The sequence below is a fragment of the Artemia franciscana genome, chromosome 4 (assembly GCF_032884065.1).
Source record: "Artemia franciscana chromosome 4, ASM3288406v1, whole genome shotgun sequence".
In the NCBI taxonomy this organism is placed as follows: Eukaryota; Metazoa; Arthropoda; class Branchiopoda; order Anostraca; family Artemiidae; genus Artemia; species Artemia franciscana.
The window spans coordinates 10,239,681-10,260,648 of NC_088866.1; the positions used below are offsets into that span (position 1 = coordinate 10,239,681).

General features: G+C 34.1%; 1 protein-coding gene across 2 annotated transcripts in view; it reads right to left on the bottom strand.

Annotated features, from left to right (window-relative positions):
• Positions 1–20,968, bottom strand: part of LOC136025973 (uncharacterized) — a 157,772-nt gene that overhangs the window by 78,763 nt on the left and 58,041 nt on the right. For both annotated transcript variants that reach the window (XM_065702092.1, XM_065702091.1), the window contains exon 5: positions 15,492–15,906. In XM_065702092.1, coding sequence (XP_065558164.1) covers positions 15,492–15,906 — 415 coding nt within the window. The remainder of the gene's footprint in view (positions 1–15,491; positions 15,907–20,968) is intronic.

Consider the following 20,968-nt stretch of genomic DNA (forward strand, 5'->3'; position numbering starts at 1 on the left):
TTGTAGTTTTTGCCTTTTTTTAGTTTTTTTAGTTTTTTAGCTTTTTTATTAGTTTTTAGTTTTTTTTGTAGTTTTTGCCTTTTTTTAGTTTTTTTTCTTTTTAGTTTTTTTGTAGTTTTAACCTTCTTTTTAGTTTTGTTAGTTTTTTTTTTACTTATGTCCTGGTCGTCATTTATACTCCCTGTGTCCCGGTGCTTTGTTGATTGCTAATCGAACATTCCTTTTGTCCTGGTCGCTTTCTCTTTGAGTGTCGTCATTTATTTTTTTCTTTTTTAGTTCTTTTAGTTTTTACCTTTTTTAGTTTTTTTTTAGTTTTTTAGATGAAATTTTTTTTTAGTTTTTTCCTTTTTTTCTTTTTAGTTTTTTATTGGTTTTTACCTTTATTTTAGCTTATTTTTCAGTTTTTTCCTTTTTTATTTTTTTTTATTTTTTATTTTTTTTAGTTTTTTACCTTTTTTTAGTTTTTTTAGTTTTTTTAGTTTTTTAGCTTTTTTACTTTTTTTATTAGTTTTTAGTTTTTTTTGTAGTTTTTGCCTTTTTTTAGTTTTTTCAGTTTTTTTTTAGTTTTTTATTGGTTTTTACCTTTATTTTAGCTTATTTTTCAGTTTTTTCCTTTTTTTTAGTTTTTTTAGTTTTTAGTTTTTTTAGTTTTTTACCTTTTTTAGTTTTTTTAGTTTTTTTAGTTTTTTAGCTTTTTTATTTTTTTTATTAGTTTTTAGTTTTTTTTGTAGTTTTTGCCTTTTTTTAGTTTTTTTAGTTTTTTAGCTTTTTTATTAGTTTTTAGTTTTTTTTTGTAGTTTTTGCCTTTTTTTAGTTTTTTTAGTTTTTTAGCTTTTTTATTTTTTTTATTAGTTTTTAGTTTTTTTTTGTAGTTTTTGCCTTTTTTTAGTTTTTTTCAGTTTTCAGTTTTGTCACCTGATCCAGTTTTTTCAGGTGACGTCACCTGATCCATCCACAGATCCACACACAGACAACTTATTTTTATATATATAGATATATATATATATATATATATATATATATATATATATATATATATATATATATATATATATATATATATATATATATATATATATATATATATATATATATGTATCCTTAATCATCTGAGTATCCATTAAATTCATCTGGTACACCCCTTATTGAAATTCGAAAGCTTGGGCTTACGATACTATATGGGAAAAAGCGTTAAATTAAGGATATATAAGTATGGACCAAATACAACAAGATAAAAGAAAGAAAAGAAGAAGATTTTGTATATATGTAAATATTAAAAGAATATCTTTTAATATTATTGTCTATTTTTGAAAAAAAAGAACATTTATGGGGCTCAAGTAATCCTCCTTTCCTATAAGAAAAATCCATAGACCAAAACTCTAATATAAATGCAATAATTTGCCATACCTTTTAGCCGTCAGTCTTATTAGTTGAATGATCTATAATAACATATCATTTTTATAGACTGCATTTATTCTAAGTGACAAACGGAACGGTATACTACTTGCCAGCATTACCTCTGAGATTAGGAAACTAAATAAACACCCTTCCAACAGTTCGTGGAATTTTTTCCTTAATAGTATTTCGGCTCTTTTTGCAGAAACATTACTGTTGTACGGGCTAAAATGCTAAAAATTGGCCATTTTCTCTGGCGTGATCTTGTTTATAACTAACAAAAGATACAAAATCTCTAAATATCAATTCGAATGAAATCATTTTTACGAATTTATACCAAAGACATTGGTGTTCATATGCATCCCTCTCAGGAAAAAGGGGATTTTTATGCTTTAGGGTATGCCCTGGGACTCTCATTTGCGTTAAATTTCATTACATAACTTCCATGAAGACAGAACTTTTTTGGGGGTTGGGGGAGGTCAAGTCTTATTTTAGAATTTTTTCCTTTTTTTATATGCTAATAAGTTTTAATCCACAATTCCAAAATAATGCATTTAAATATTTAGAATTAGCATAAATAATAACTTTTTTTGCTACACATATGATCATAATGTTTTTTTATAGAAAATTTTAGGCTTCTATTGACAATGATTGCTCTATATAAAATGGTTGCTCCATTATCTGTATAAAAGGCTTTTAGGAAAACCATCATCCCTAATATACTGTATCCCTTTAAACATTTATTTGGCGGGGAGAGGTTTTAAATATCAAGAATGAATTATAGGATTACCATTTCCACTTTTTCAAGTTGAGTTCTTCTAATTTTTTTTTATAGAGATGTCTCCTATAGACCGCAGTAGAGGCCCGGCGTGTTAATGCCCCCTGGGAATCAAGAAAACGCTAAAAACTATATGTAAGGAAAACGATAATTAATATCGCATTGGAATTTACAGTCCCTAATGGTCATGCTAATCTTCATATCATTGCACTTCTGCCAGGAGGTCCAAGGGGTAATTGGGGGCCAGCCTTATGACACCCTTCCAGACTACCTTCCCCATATTTCTCCAGGTACCCATTTAAAGCTGGAATCTCTCAGCGGGAATAAATCCTTCTAAATTTAATTGGAGGCTGCCAAAGAATTGAAAGAATTGGGCAGACAAATACACTTCTCGAGGTTTCAGGCACCCCTCTTCTTTCTGCACGAAAATATCCTGACGCTCCTATCTATATATACAAAAATAAGTTGTTTGTTTGTGTGTCTGTCCGCATATGAAGTCTGAATTATTTCATCATATCAAACAGTTCGTGGTAACGAACTGTAGTAAGGAGCGACCCGGCTCAATAGTAACAAAAACTCTAAAAAATGGATTTTGATACCAATAGCTACATCAAAAGAATCGCATTTTAATGCTGGTTTTAAATATATAAGTTTCATCAAGTTTAGTCTTACCCATCAAAAGTTACGAGCCTGAGAAAATTTGCGTTATTTTAGAAAATAGGGGGAAACGCCCCCTAAAAGTCATAGAATCTTAACGAAAATCACACCATCAGATTCAGCGTATCAGAGAACCCTACTGTAGAAGTTTCGAGCTCCTATCTACAAAAATGTGGAATTTTGCATTTTTTGCCAGAAGGCAGATCACGGATGCGTGTTTATTTGTTTTTTTGTTTTTTTGTTTTTTTGTTTTGTTTTTTTTTTCCCCAGGGGTGACCGTGTCGACCCAGTTGTCCTAGAATGTTGCAAGAGGGCTCATTCTAACGGAAATGAAAAGTTCTAGTGCCCTTTTTAAGTGACCAAAAAAATTGGAGGGCACCTAGGCCCCCTCCCACGCTAATTATTTTCCCAAAGTCAACGGATCAAAATTCTGAGATAGCCATTTTATTCAACGTAGTCGAAAAACCTTATAACTATGTCTTTGGGGAAGAGTTACTCCCCCACAGTCCCCGTGGGAGGGGCAACAAGTTACAAACTTTGACCTGTGCTTACATATAGTAATGGTTATTGGGAAGTATACAGGCGTTTCCAGGAGGATTTTTTTGGTTTGGGGGAGGGGTTGAGAAGAGGGGGATATGCTGGGGGAACTTTCCTTCGAGAATTTGTAATGGGAGAAGAAAATTTCCATGGAGAGCAGGATTTACTAGCATTATTTAAAAAAAAAACAATTAAAAAATAAAAGTGAAAAAGCTTTTTCAGCTGGAAGTAAGGAACAGCAATAAAACTTAAAACAAACAGAAATTATTACCCATATGAGGGGCTCACCTCCTTCTAATACCTCGCTCTTTACGCTAAAGTATTTTCGGTAATTTCAACTACTTATTCTACGGCTTTTGTGATTCAGGGGGTCATTCTTAATGAATTGGGATAAAATTTAAGCTTTAGTGTAAAGAGCGAGGTACTGACGATGGGGCGAATCCCCTCATATATGTAATAAAAACATGAGAATACAAAAGTTCTTTACGTAAGCTAATTTATAAATTACGTAAATCTTTTACCAATAAAAAGATTCGTAAAAATTAAAAGTTCTAGTTGCCTTTTTAATTAACCAAAAAATCGGGGGGCAACTAGGCTTCGTCCCCCGCTCTTTTTTTCTCAAAATCATTCGATCAAAATTATGAGAAAGCCATTGAGCCAAAAAAAAAAAAAATATGCAAATTTCGTTTTGATTATTCCTCTGCGGAGAGCCAAAATCAAAACATGCATTGATTCAAAAACGTTCAGAAATTAAATAAAAAAAAACAAGTTTTTTCAACTGAAAGTAAGGAGTGACATCAAAACTTAAAACGCACAGAAATTACTTCGTATATGAAAGAGGCTGCTTCCTCATCAACGCCCCGCTCTTTACGCTAAAGTTTTTTACTGTTTTAGAAAGAAGAATTGAGAGAAAGAGTCAAACTTTAGCGTAAAGAGCGGGGCGTTGATGAGGAAGCAGCCTCTTTCATATACGAAGTAATTTCTGTGCGTTTTAAGTTTTGATGTCACTCCTTACTTTCAGTTGAAAAAACTTGTTTTTTTTATTTAATACCAATTCAAAAACGAATGTATTCAAGCCGAAGTAGCTGAGCTGGTAAAGCGTTATGTTCCAGATTCTAAGTCCGACAGGTTCCAGGTTCGAACCTTGCCTTTGGCATTAATACAAAAGAAGAAAAAAAACTAAAAAAGGTAAAAACTACAAAAAAAAACTAAAAAGAAAATACTAAAAACACTAAAAAAAAGCTACAAATCTAAAAAAAAACTAAAAAAAGGTAAAAACTGAAAACTAAAAAAGAGAAAAAAACTAAAAAAAAGGTAAAACTGCAAAAAAACTAAAAACTAATAAGAAAACTAAAAAAAAACTAAAAAAACTAAAAACTGAAAAAGAAAAAAAAACTAAAAAAAGGAAAAAAACTGAAAAATAAAGGAGAAAAAGAAAACTAAAAAATAAAAATAAAAAAACTAAAAAAGGTAAAAACTACAAAAAAAACTAAAAAGAAAAAAGGAAAAAAACTAAAAAAGCTAAATAAAAGGTAAAAACCAAAAAAAAACTAAAAAGAAAAAAAGGAAAAAACAAAAAATTTATTTCATCATATACCAATTCAAAAACGAATGTATATACAGACCGGGACACAGGGAATATAGATGACGACCGGGACACTCAAAGAGAAATTACAGACTGGGACACCGGGACACAATTGACGACTGGGACGTGTGTGTCGACTGACGTCATGTTTGTGTGTCGACTGACGTCATGTTTTCGACTATAAATGACAACTGGGACACAGGGACACAACTACAACGGGGACGCCGGGGGGCAGAGGGGGGATATATAAATGACGATTGGGACACAGGGAATGTTTGATTAGCAATCACCATCAACAAAGCTGAAGGACAATCAGTAGAATAGTGAGGTATAGATGTGAATACGGATTGTTTTTCCCATGGACAATTATATGTTGAATGTTCAAGAGTCAGTAAACCTGATAATCTATTTATATGCAGAGACAATGGGATAGCGAAGAATGTTGTATATTCGTAAGTTTTACATAGTTGAAAACATATATATATATATATATATATATATATATATATATATATATATATATATATATATATATATATATATATATACATATATATATATATATATATATATATATATATATATATATATATATATATATATATATATATATATATATATATATATATATATATATCACAGGTGGGACACAGGGACACAGCTATAATGGCACGTAGCGACTTACACGCGGGGGGGGGGGGGGCTTCGGGGGCGCCAAGCGCCCCCACCAACTAGGTTGGTCACCGGTTGAGCTATCTGGGTAAAAGTCATCAAATATATATTTAGCCTGTTTATTGCGATCCATCGACTAGGAGAGGATCCTTGGGTATTTCAAAGCCAACAAAAGGCACTGGACTCTTGCAAGGCTCATAAGCTATCCGGATTAGGCGAGTTGATGGGATGGATTAACAGGATTGGATTAACGGGTTGAGCTATTCGTGTGAAGGTCATTACACAGGTGCTTAACCCGTTTATTTTGAACCGCGAAATAGCACGTTTCATGAGCATTTTACAAGTGGAGATGCTTGATCCTTGCTTAACCGGTATTTTTTTGAACTGCGAGATAATATCAGCTGATTATTCCCCCCCCCCGCGTTTCTCTAGGGAGCCAATAGGTGGTTGTCTTAAGCTGGTAATTATTGCAAAAGAATATTTTTTCTCGGGGGCGCTAGTTACTTTGTATACGACATTGTGAGAGTCGATAATGAAAAATGGCCCACACTTCTCCCCTGTGTACGTATACATTCGGCAGCTGATCCTACTAGAATTGCACTATTGCGGATGAATATATTGAAGAATGAATGCTTGCCAATCCATACCCACTCTACAGAGGATATACATTTCAAATTAAACATTGTAATTCTTGTATTGAGAAAGTTTATATATATATATATGTATATATATATATATATATATATATATATATATATATATATATATATATATATATATGTATATATATATATACATATATATATATATATATATATATATATATATATATATATATATATATATATATATATATATATATATATATATATATATACATATATATATATATATATATATATATATATATATATATATATATATATATAAACAATCAAGAGAGATAAAACTCTACAAAAAGAAAACTTCAAACGAGACGACGGCCAGTGGAATTAAAAGACTATAACACTGCGGATATTTTGCCTGTATCCAAACAAGGCGTCTTCAGCACAAGATAGAAAATTAAAAGAAAACTAATCTAAAAACAAATAAAAACCACCACCAATTATAAGAAATACAATTGTCGCTACTTATCCACGTAGGAAAAAAGCAGCTATTTGAGTTACTTCAATGAGAATCAAAGAGTTACTTCAGATAAAACCACCTCCAATGATAATAAATAAAATTGTCGCTACTTATCCACGTAGAGAAAAGCAGCTATTTGAGTTACTTCAATGAGAATCACAGAGCAACTGAGGAAAAATTCATGGAAATTGAAACTTAGTTAATTATTCTTTTGCGAAATAATCCTCTTGTAAGCTAACATTGAAGTAACTCTTTTTGGTCTAGTGGGTAATCTTGTCCCGGGGAGACAGGTCTAGTGGGTAATCTAACCCGGGGAGATTTAGTTAGTGGAGTATATAAAATTCCTTGTTCCTGTGGAAAGTTTTATATTGGTAGAACTCACCAACAATTTACTGAAAGATTTATTGAACATCGCAACTCAATAGAAAAAACCCTACAGCTAAGAAAGCCTCCCGAAACTTTTGTTTCGGCTCTAGTTGAACATACATTATTTTATCCTGAACATTTTATACAATTTGATGAGGCTACAGCTATTTCTAATGATAGAGATTTTTCTCAGTGGGCGAGGGAGGCTATAGAAATTAAAAAAACATATATTTGCTAATATTTCAATAAATAAAGACACGGGGAATTTAAATATTGACCCAATTTATGATATTCTTTTGAAAAATGAACCAATAGTCGATGGGAGAATTAAAATTTTACACAATCACCAGGGGACAAGATTACCCACTAGATCAAAAAGAGTTGCTTCAATGTTAGCTTACAAGAGGATTATTTCGCAACAAAATGATTAACTAAGTTTCAATTTCCATAAATTTTTCCTCAGTTGCTCTTTGATTCTCACTGAAGTGAGAAAAACTTTTAATTTTCTATCTTGTGCTGAAGACACCTTGTTTGGATACAGGCGAAATATCCGCGTTGTTTAAGTCTTTTAATTCTACTGGCCGTCGTCTCGATTGAAATTTTCTTTTTGTAGAGTTTTATCTCTCTTGGTTGTTTATTGTCATGTCTGGCCAGTTCGGCTTAAGAACTTTCATATATATATAAATATCTAAAAAATAAGTTGTCTGTGTGTGTGTGGGTCTGTCTGTCGGGTTACGTCATGTTTGTGTGTTGACTGACGTCATGAAATTAGTTGTCGTCATTTTGTTATGACGGTGACGTCATTAAAGATATTTAAGACATGCGTTCACGTAGAACTGTAAAATGACTGATGAACTTACAATGGCAACAGCCGAGGAAGATGTTCAAAGAGTCTATGCCAAAAAACTTGCTGCTGATAGAGAAAGTAAGAAAAGAAAGCGTGCAGAGATATCTGAGCAACCTGAAAGTTATCGCCTGGCATTCAGGTACAGCCCAGTCGATGATTATAGCTTGAGTAGATGTGTTCAAATCGTGAATATGTCTAAAATTTGTCCCTATTGCAAGGCCTTGAAATTCAAGGGTGAAACAATGGGAATGTGTTGCGCCTCGGGAAAAGTTAAACTTCCTCTATTGGCTGCACCACCAGAGCCATTGAAGACTTTCCTTACTGGAACTACGTTAGAATCTAAGCGTTTTTTGTCACAAATCAGAAAATATGACTCATGTTTCCAAATGACGTCGTTTGGAGCCCAAATCGAAAATCCAGATCAATTTATGTCTACTTTCAAAGTAAAAAGGCAAATTTATCATAGAGCAGGGTCCCTTCTACCATTCTCAGGCGAGAATCATAAATTTTTACAATTGTACTTCATCAGTGATAGAAATTCCGAATTGAATGCACGTTGCGAAATTTCTCCCAACGTTGAAAGGACAATCGTTTCCCAATTGCAAAATCTTTTCCACAAAATAATAATTTAGTGCGTCTGTTCAAAACAGCCATCGATTTGATGCCTACTGATACGCATAAAATTGTTATTTCCGCTGAAAAAACGCCTCCTGACCAACATGTGCGTAGATAAAATGCTCCAACTATCGACGAAGTGGCAATCGTTATGGTCGGTGATCAGTTTTTACCTTGAGATATTATTCTTCATAAACGAAACGCTCAGTTGTTAAGAATTGCTGAAACTCATCGATGCTACGATGCCCTACAATATCCTATCATTTTTTGGGATGGAGCCGACGGCTATCACTTTAATATTAAATTGATGAATCCAGCCACTAACAAAGAAATGAATAAGAAATGCAGTGCAATGCATTATTATTCCTATAGACTAATGATTCGGCAGGATGAAGAAAATTATATTTTAAAATACCGTCATTTGTTTCACCAATTCGTCGTTGATATGTATGCTAAAATTGAATCAGAACGTTTGCTATATATCTGCCTGAATCAGACCAAGCTCCGCTCTGAACAATACATTCATTTGCGAGATGCAGTTATAAATGACGGTAATACCACAAACGTTGGAAGATTAACAATTTTACCTTCGTCATATGCTGGCAGTCCCCGTCATATGCATGAATATGCTCAAGACGCTATTGCTCGTCTCTATGGTCGTCCAGATTTATTTATTACATTTACATGTAATCAATCTTGGGACGAGATACAGCAGCTTTTACTTCAAGGACAATCGGCGGTTCATAGACATGACATTACGGCCCGTGTCTTCCGGTAAAAGTTAAAATCACTGATAAACTACATAGTAAAACTTGAAGTGTTTGAGTCAGTGCGATGCTTGATGCACTCAGTGGAATGGCAAAAACAAGGTTTGCCACACACACATATACTAATCTGGCTACATAAAAAAATTACTTCGGACGAAATTGATGATGTGATTTCCGCTGAAATACCTGATGAAAATGTCGATAAGGGGTTACATGATATTATTGTAAAAAATATGATACATGGACCTTGCGGTGCACTGAACGAAAATTCACCATGCATGGCCAAAGGAAGGTGCACAAAGCAATATCCTCGACCTTTAGTATCCAACACAATTACTGGCAATGATGGTTACCCACAATATAGAAGAAAATCTACTGAAGATGACGGTAAAACAGCAATAATAAAGAAGCGTAACGGTACCACCATCGAAGTAGATAACCAGTGGGTTGTCCCATATTCCCCATTATTATCAAAAACATTTAATGCACACATAAATGTTGAATACTGTAACTCCGTAAAGGCAATCAAATACATATGAAAATACGTCAACAAAGGCAGTGACATGGCAGTTTTTGGCTTGCAGCCCGAAATCAAAGATATCGACGAAATCGTACAGTATCAGGCTGGAAGATACATAAGCAGTAATGAAGCTGTTTGGCGAATTCCTTCATTTCCGATACATGAACGTAGTCCAGCTGTTGTTCACTTAGCAGTACATTTACAGAATGGTCAACATGTTTATTTCTCAGATACCAACGTGCAACAAAGAGCCCTGAATCCACCGGATACAAAGTTAACCGGTTTCTTTTCGCTTTGCAAAAATGATTCTTTTGCAAAAAAACTGCTGTATACTGAAGTGCCTACGTATTACACGTGGAATACTAAAATTAAAGTATTTGAACGTCAAAAACAGGGTAAGTCAGTCGACGGCGAACCTACCATCTTCAAAGATACCACGATAGGAAGACTCTACACCGTTCACCCCAATCAACATGAATGCTTCTTTCTACGCCTGCTTTTGGTGAATGTAACGGGTCCGACATCCTTTGAGTATTTGAGAACTGTAAACGGTACTATACATGACACTTACCGTAGTGCATGCCAAGCTCTGAATTTATTGGAGAATGACCAACACTGGGATAACTGCATCAATGACGCGTGCGAAACGTCGACTCCAAGTCAGATTCGTGCATTGTTTGGCATCATTTTAACAACTTGCTTTCCATCAGCTCCTACAGAGTTATGGGAAAAATATAAGTCAAAAATCTCCGAAGATATACTCCATCGAAAACAGTTAGAGACGTCAGATATGACTTTTGATTTTACATCAGAAATTTATAACTACACCTCTTCAGGATTTGGGAATGCCTTCACCTAACCGTATCGCTGCTGTTACGACATGTGTAGAATTGGATCGTGAACAAAGTTACAGTACGAGTGATCTATTGTCGTATGTACAAAATAACATTTCCAAGTTAACGTCGGAACAAAAAGACATTTATGATACGATAATGCATTGTGTCGATAACAACGTTGGAGAAATTTTCGTTTTGGATGCGCCAGGAGGTACTGGTAAAACGTTTGTGATAAAACTGATTCTGGCATCAATTCGATCAAAAAATGATATAGCGTTGGCAATTGCGTCGTCCGGAATAGCCGAAACATTGCTGCCTGGTGGAAGAACTGCTCAATCCGCTTTGAAATTGCCGCTGAATTTGCATTCTACAGAAACTCCCACGTGCAATATTTCCAAATCATCTGGGATGGGTAAAGTATTGCAGCAATGCAAACTTATTATTTGGGATGAGTGCACAATGGCACACAAAAAATCGCTCGAGGCTTTGGATCAATGTTTGAAAGATTTGCGAGGGAAGTCGAAACCGTTTGGCAGCACATTAATATTGCTTGCGGGAGATTTCAGGCAAACATTACCTATAATACCTAGATCAACTCCTGCAGACGAAATGAATGCTTGCCTGAAAAATTCCAATTTATGGGAACACGTAAAAACATTAAAATTAACTACAAATATGCGTGTCCGATTGCAAAACGATGATTCTGGTCAAACTTTTTCAGATCAATTGCTGGCAATTGGAAACGGAAAGCTCCCAGTAGACTCAATTTCAGGACGTATACAACTACCTGCTGATTTCTGTAATTTAGTGACGTCCAAAAATGAATTGATTGAAAAAGTATTTCCAAATATTCTAAACAATTATAAAAATAATAAATGGCTAAGTGAAAGAGCGATTCTTGCACCCAAAAATATAGACGTCCATGAAATCAACAATATTGTTTTGACCAAGATTCGAGATCAGGCAGTCCTTTAAAAGTCAGTCAACACAGTTTTGGAACCAAATGAAGCGGTTAATTATCCATCTGAATTTTTAAATTCCGTGGATCTTTCAGGGTTTCCACCACACGTGCTACACCTAAAAATAGGTGTACCAATAATACTTTTAAGAAATATCAACCCATCAAAGCTTTGCAATGGCACGCGACTTGCCGTAAAAAAAAAAAACAATGGAAAATCTAATAGAGGCCACAATCTTGACAGGGCCTTTTGAGGGTGAGGCTGTTCTTATTCCTCGCATTCCCATGATTCCAACGGATCTGCCTTTTCAATTTAAAAGATTGCAATTCCCAATTCGATTAGCATTTGCAATCACCATTAACAAAGCTCAAGGTCAATCATTAGAAAAATGTGGTATACATCTTAATACTGATTGTTTTTCCCATGGACAATTGTACGCTGCATGCTCGAGGGTGGGTAAACCTGACAATCTATTTGTATGGAGCGACAATTGGACAGCGAAGAATGTTGTATATTCGCAAGTTTTACGCAGTTAATTTGTATTGTATCTATCTATCTATCTATCTATATAAAAACGAGTTTTGTGTATGCATGTTTGTTTGTTTGTAAAAAGAGCGTTTGCATATGACGTCATTATTAGTACATAAGGCTTTGTATATGCACAGACAATGGGAAAGCCAAGAATGTTGTATATTCGCAAGTTTTACGTAGTTTGAAACACATATATAAATCTATCTATATTCACAGGTGGGACACAGGGACACAACTACAATGGCGCGTAACTAATATGGCGTGTAACGACTTACGCGTGCGGGGGGGGGGGGGGCTTGAGGGGGGGGGGGCGTGAAGCGCCCCGCCAACTAGGTGTTGGGGTGGCGCTTCGCGCCACCCCAACAGCTAGTATATATATATATATCTATCTATATATATAAAAATAAGTTGTCTGTCTGTGGATATGTGGATCAGGTGACGTCATGTTTCTGTGTCGGCTGACGTCATGAAATTAGTTGTCAGGTGACGTCATGTTTCTGTGTCGGCTGACGTCATGAAATTAGTTGTCGTCATTTTTGCTTTGACGGTGACGTCATTCAAGTTATATAAGACATATGTTCACGTAGAAATCTATTAATGTTTAAGTTTACAATGACTGATGAAGATGCTCAAAGAGTCTATGCCAAAAAACTTGCTGCTGATAGTTCCTCGGCACGCTTTCTTTTCTGACTTTCTCTATCAGCAGCAAGTTTTTTGGCATAGACTCTTTGAGCATCTTCATCAGTCATTGTAAACTTAAACATTAATAGATTTCTACGTGAACATATGTCTTATATAAATTGAATGACGTCACCGTCAAAGCAAAAATGACGGCAACTAATTTCATGACTTAATTTCAGAACTTAATTTCTGTGTTGACTGACGTCATGAAATTAGTTGTCGTCATTTTTGTTATGACGATGCTTAGTATATTGTAAAACACATTAATTTGGTTAATAATATACCATTTAAAACACCAAAATGAACATGCTGGAGTAGTCACTCGGTGAGAGAGGGTGTCAGAACGGAGAATGAAGGTCCCAGGTTCAAATCCTGGTTAGGCTAAAAAAGGTAAAAATCTAAAAACTAAAAAAAAACTGAAAAAACTAAAAAAGGCAAAAACTACAAAAAAAACTAAAAACTAATAAAAAAAAAATTAAGAATAAAAATAAAAAAAAATAAAAAAGATAAAAACTAAAAAAAAAGTAAAAAGAAAAAACGAAAAAAAAATAAAAAAGCTAGAAAAAAGGTAAAAACCAATAAAAAACTGAAAAGAAAAAAAGGAATAAAACTAAAAAAATTTTCATCTAAAAAACTAATAAAAACTAAAAAAGGTAAAAACTAAAAGAGCTAAAAAGAAAAAAAACTAAAAAAAGGAAAAAACTGAAAAATAAAGGAGAAAAAGAAAACTAAAAAAATATAAATAAAAATAAAAAACTAAAAAGATAAAAACTTCAAAAAAAACTAAAAAGAAAAAAGAAAAAAACTAAAAAACCTAAAAAAAGGTCAAAACCAATAAAAAAACTAAAAGGAAAAAAAGGGAAAAAATTAAAAATTTATTTCATCATATACCAATTCAAAAACGAATGTATACCGGGATGACGACCGGGACACAGGGAATATAAATGACACAACTACAACGGGGACGCCGGGGGGCACAGGGGATATAAATGACGACCGGGACACCGGGACATAAGAGAAATCAGAGACTGGGACACCGTGACACAAATGACGACCGGGACACAGGGAATATAAATGACGACCGGGACTGGGGCAAATGACGACCGGGACACAGGGAATATAAATGACGACCGGGACACAGGGACATAACTACAAAGGGGAAGCCGGGGTGCACAGGGGGATATATAAATGACGATGGCGACTCAGGGAATGGTCGACTAGCAATCACCATCAACAAAGCTCAAGGGCAATCATTAGAATCATGAGGTATAGATCTGAATACGGATTGTTTTCCCATTGACCATTATATGTTGCATGTTCAAGAGTCGGTAAACCTGACAATCTATTTATATGCACAGACAATGGGACAGCAAAGAATGTTGTATATTCGCAAGTTTTACGTAGTTAAAAACATATATATATATATATATATATATATATATATATATATATATATAGTCCTTATCTTTTTTCTTGTGACTCTCTCATATATATATATATATATATATATATATATATATATATATATATATATATATATATATATATATATATATATATATATATATATATATATATATATATATATATATATATATATATATATATATATATATATATATATATATATCTATATTCACAGGTGGGACATAGGGACACAACTACAATGGCGCGTAACTAATATGGCGCGTAACGACTTACGCGCGCGGGGGGGCTTGGGGGGCGCGAAGAGCCCCCACCAACTAGGTGTTGGGGTGGCGCGAAGCGCCACCCCAACAGCTAGTATATATATATATATATATATATATATATATATATATATATATATATATATATATATATATATATATATACTTATAATCACAAATACGTTTAATTCATTTGGTTTTTTAATGGCTCACATAAAAAAATGCAAAAAACAAAAATAAGTCAACCATTCCTGTTTAATGAAGTGTCAAATCAAAGTTGCTAAGTGATGCTAAAATTTTGGGGAATGACAAACTTAAACGAGGGTCTTCAAATGGTTGACCTTCGCTAAAAGTTCGCGCTACGCCTGATGTCCCGTTCACATGTTTGCTTATTTAGACATCAATCTCGTGTCCTCGTCACACTGGACCAATCAGGGCTGCCTTGAAATGAGAAAACAAACAAAGATTGGTAGGGAGTTGACCTTTTTGTCTAGCTAAGCATGGATATTAGCTGGACTTAACATAATCGGTTCTGATTTCCGAAGAAACGCAAAATACGATTTTCTCCAATCTTCGTGTGACTTGTCAACTTTTTGAATAAAAACCTAAAGAATCTAAAGTTCTATCACTATCTATCTTAGTTCTGACCCAAGATGGATGATAGATTATGTATCAACAAGTGAAAATGACATCATTTCTATACTTTCCTGAAAAGGCTGTGCCTCTCACTCAGGCTATTTGTCTTGGCTTTTTCGCCAATTAGCGCAGCTTGAGTTTCCTAAGCCAAACAAGACTAATATGAATAAAGGTGGCAAAACACATTTGGAGCTACATAATAGTCTGCCGAGTTAATTTTCAGAACATTTAAAATTGTGGGACTTGTTTTATATAGTATATCTTCTTGCTTAAAAGTAAGATGACGTAAAATTTACCTGATATTCTGCATTTCTTCCCCATCATTAGGTGCTCTAGTGTCCATTTGTTTTCTGGGCTTGAAACCAAATTAATCCGCTTTCTTTTTGACCACACGAGCTCAAAAGCAGGAATTTCCTTCGGGAATGAAGTAACTGCAATCAGTTTTCCAACACCATTCAAATTTAGGCGTTTTATTTCACTGTCACTAATACTTCCTGGCACTAATGCAACACTGTTACTGGAAAATGAGTCACAAGTTTCTAAGTCAAAAAGCACAAAGGGTGAAGTTAAACGGGAACATTCATTCTGATCTGCTAAGTTTTGAAAACATAAACTGGATTTTCCCGTAAGATAAGTCAAAATGTCTGACGATTCACTGCCAACGGCATTCAAAGCATCCCATTTCACTTCTCGAAGGAAATGAAATATTGCCTAAAATCAGTGTCATGGTATATTAATAGACGGTTTAATCTTATTTAAAATTAAAAGACAAAAAAATCCGCCATCCTTGCATATTTAAAAGCACATTAAGAAAATAATATTTTGAATACAAAAAATATTGTTTCAGTGGTCGTTTCATTTTCTTGGGAGGAAATCTTTGGCATATATTAGTCAATTCTTCTACTTGAGTGAAAGGGAGAAGAAAGTGAACCATAAAACATAAATTTTAATTTAGAATAATAGAAAGTAGACAAACAAAGAGAGTATCCAACCCGTAAGTCCTCTTTTCAAAATGTTACTCAGGAGAGAACATAAGATTTTCATAACTTCATAGGAATAGTTCTGTTAATAAGTTTGGTATATTTTTTTAATTTTGCCACATAGTGATATAAGTATATAAATTATGCTGGGCCATCTTTAAGCTCGAGGAGATGAAACATGTTTGTCCCAGCAAAGACAGGTCTTTAACCACTTCTAAGGAGCTAAACACACTTCTGCAGGTGCGTTCAGAGGGTAGATAACCAGTAAAAGAATTTCCAAGCTTTCTATATCTATAAATTTAATATATATATTAAATATATTATATTAAATGTTAATAATAAAATAAATATTTATATAATATAAATATTTAAATATTAAAAATAAGATTTATATTATATATTAAATATATAAAATATCAATGACATTTTTTGAAATGGCGAATGAGCCTGTTTATGAACAAGACCAAAGAAAACAAATTAAAATAATATCTAAAGATATCTTTAAGAGCAGTGGGTCCACTTTTTTATTTCAATTTTCTGTATTTTAAACCCAATTTTTCCTAAAACTCGTTGTGTTTAAGACTGATTTCTCCCAAGAAAAAGAATATTTTGCCCTTGATACCCACAGAACTTTTCTGAAAAGTATAGAGCTTGTTCTTTTTTAATTCAGTGATAACATGAAATCTTTCATGCTAAAGAGAATACACAGAATAGTCCCAATAATTGTCACCTCCAGCACTTAATCCCTAGCGTTTTTGCTCGTCTTGAAGCCAGCGATAGCTTTTGGTATGCTCTAAGTTGATGAATGTTTATTTTCATTATTCAACCAGTAATTGACTTGAATATGTGAGACTAGGGTGAACCCTTCAGACTGTCCTGCTACAACGCAACTCTTCAGAAAAAGTATCTTCTTCAAGTATTGCTCAACTCATAGGTCTTTAACTTGACATCTCCCTTATGAAGCTCAGTAATATCAGTCATTTCCTATGAGCTTCATTCTAAGCCCGTTTTTTTTTAGAAAGAAAACTTTTCTGTTAGAACAGGAACAATTGCAAGTAGCAGCCTGTCACAATTTGTCTTCAAATTTCTTTCATTCATTGGTTCAACTAAAGCCAAAATATCATAAATTCGTCTTCAAACTTGAACCTTGAATCGGTCTTTGATCTGCTGGATTTGTGTTATAAGGTATTTTTGACGGGACAAGTAAAATAAATCTGTGTTATCACTTGGCCTTTGAGCATCTTCGAGTGCTTTGGATTTTTTTGAAATTTGGTGCTGCTCTTCACAATATAAACTACTATTGAAACAGAAGCTTTTCAAGACAACTGAGAATATGCAATCTATAAAAAAAAGTTACAGCCTTACTATGAAAAAAAAACTTTTCCTCGTATTTCCCTGTTATCCAGAACACACTCAAGAAGTTTACTTTCTTAGATCTGAGTAAACCTGTTTTTCTCTCGCATTCGGTTATAAGTCGGTTATATATTCTTTCGTGAGATAAACTATGATTCAAGTATTTTAATTAAATATTTAATTTATATAGAGGTGATTAGATTAGGTATTTAATATACTGCGTTTTGGGTGGTCTGCTTTCCATAATTCTTCGTTGTAGTTTCCATAATTTTGTTACTTAAGTATAATATTCTCATCGTGTATTCTGGTATATTTCATTATGATTGACCTAATTTCATTACTTGAGTGTATTCTGGATAACAGACAAGTACCCTTTCCCTAAATATCCCCACGAATCCTTACTTTTCCCCAGATCCCCTCAATTCTCTAGATTTAAAATACATGTCCTTAAAAGAAGTGATTTTCCCCTAAAAATTGGATAATCTCCCTATAAGTGGGAGCCTAGATTCAGAGAATTTCTTCATTTTTCTCTGGATCTAAAACGTACTTCCATGTCGTCGTAAATTACATTCATTCAGAGCTAGTGAACATTAATCACGTTAATGTATCCTGCAAATTTATCACAACACGTAGAAAAAGGCCTTTCTCTTCCAAACAGTACAACTACAATACATAAGATCAACACAAAAAATTGTTAATCACTCTAACAGTGATCAGAAATAGCTGGAATAAAAGGGAAAGTGGAAAGAATATAAAAAGATTCACAGAAAATTAATATGAAGATAGTATATTTTGAGGAAGTCTGGAATAAAGTGAAACGGTTTGATGCTTTTCAAATGTTTGTTCAGGCGATATTACGTCGCAACTAAATAAAGCATTATTTGACTGCTCACATCCAGTAACACAACTTTGTCTTTTGAACACCTTCTTCTTCAGAGCTTCAATAAACGCCCTCACTACGTTTATATATTTCTCGCTTCAAATTAAGGTTACGGTTGTTTTTAAGTCACAAGAAAAAAACTACCTTTTTGTCTATTAAATTAAGGAAAATCGCATGACTATAATTATAGTTCCAAGTAAAAAGTTTTCTATGCCGATTCTATACATAACGGTAAGCAGGGATCATTCCAAAATTAAAAGTTACTAACCAGTTTCCAGGCTCTAATTTCTAAAAAGCTTCACACACTTTAATATATATACATTTTTTTCGTGCTGCTCAGTTTCAAAGAAAGGGAAAATTAAGAAAACGGCTTGACGGCCTTGAAATAAAGAAAACACTGAATTATTTCATTATGAAATTGACTAAAAGATGGACAACATCAAAACTCGTAACGAACAGTAATTCTTCCATATATAAAGAGGGCTACCCCTCTCATTGCCTCGCTTGCTACCCTAAAGTTATTAGGTACTTTGAAAATAGCTTCTTTTTTCAATTAAATGGCTCTTGTATTTCAGGAGTCGTTCTATAGAATTAGGACATAAAGTTAGACTTTTGCGTAAAGAGCGAGGGACTGAGGAAATGGCAGCCCCTCTCATAAACGAAATAATTTCAGTTTGTTTTAAGTTGTAATGCAGCTCCTTACTTTCAGTAGAAAAAAAACTTTTCGTTTATGTTCAATTTCCGATCGTTCTCCAAATAATCACTGTAAATCCACCTCCCCCTGCGTGGAGAAATTCCCCGAACCCATCAAAAACTTTTCCATGGAAAATTTTCCCTGTGTAAAATCTCCCACGGAAAATTCTACCCTCTCTGAAAACTCCCCTTGAACAATTTACTTCCATTTGAGAAAAACTTCTTTTCTCTTTAATTTCTGATTGTTTTTAAAACTTATTTCAGAAATCTTCCCTCCGTTGAAAATTTTTCGCTCGGAAAATACCCCCGGAACATTTCCAGATATAATTTTGAATCGCCAAAGAGAAAGTAAGACAAAGAAAATGAATCCCATATATGAATTCTGGTTGCCATTGGGCAACTAGAATGCCTAATTCTCTATCCCCCGCTCTTTACGGTAAAGTTTAACTTTTCATGTAAATTTTCCCCTGGAAACTCCACCCGGGAACTTTCTTCCCCATAGAAAATTCTCCCCGTAGAAATCCCCAATAAAAACTCCCCCCTACCATAAAAAATAACAAACACTATACGTAAACAATGAACAAATTTAATAACTTACAGCCCTTTCTCCAAGGACTATGTCATCCCAAGAGGCATAGTATTTGGACCCTCCAGCTATGCTGAACAATATGGCTGTTTGAAAATTTTGATCAGACGTCTTTTGGAATAAACGGGCATGGGAGGAGGCTAAGAGCTCGCTAATCTTTTCGGTCACTTTAAAAGGGCAGTAGAACATCTAATTGTGTTGCGAGAGCAACACTTTGGTTTTGTCCCGTTTTTTTTTTCTATGCCACCTATCTCAGCTTATTCCCGGAAACTGGTAAGGGTCTAACCTGTGCGGTTTTTACAGAAGTGTGGACCTCAGGCTGGATTGATGAATACGACATCACATTTTAGAAAGCTCCGCAGAACTCTTACCTGGGGCCAAAAAGGATGGTTTTTGCTTGTCCACGAGCCAGAGCCTATGGTGTGCGAAGTGAAGTGGAGTTATATAGCTTATGTCAGAGAGGAGTATCTGAAGTTGTGCAGCCAAGCTTTCGTTTTATCAAACCATGTTTCTGCTTTCGAGTGGAAAGCTCCGTTCTAGCGGGCAAGCAGGCAGGCACCACTTTCAAATTGAATATGGACTAAAATCTATAAGTGTTAAATATATGCGGCAGTTACCCGGCCCCACAGCCAATATATCTTCTTTGAGAGATAAATAGAAAAATTTACAGAAGCGAAAATGTGTCATTTTCCGACGGGTCCGAAAGTGCTGCCATATATTATTTCTACCCATTTCTATTCATGATTTCAGCTGAGTTTATCATTCAGTTTTTCGGACTTGGGATTGCGGTAGAGATATGGTATCAGATGTGCCTAATAAACTTTAAAAGTTCTCCCATTGCTAAAGAAATTGGAGCTTATTTTTTGCTCCTTTCTAAGTGGGGACGTTAGAAAGTTCGCCTACGGCAAAAAAAATAACTTTTGAACTAAGACAGATAGAATTTTTTTTTTCGACGGCAATCAATAGCTCTTGATGAGCTGATCAAAGTATATGACATCCATTTTCTGGTACAAAAATTCCTTCATGAGGTATAACCGTTTGAAAGTTTCAAGTTGTTTCAAACTTCAGTAGTAAGGTACACACAGAAACGAAATCTAGGCCGACACAAATTGTGAGATAGAGGACTTGTAAGCAATAGTCGGCAATAGCCAAAGCAATAGCCAAATCTTCTCAAGTTCATAGCTTTTGATGGGTAACATTAGACTTAATGAATTTTATATATTTGGAGCCAGAATAAAAAGCCAAGGGCTTGATGTATTAAGTGTTAAAGAGAATTCTTGT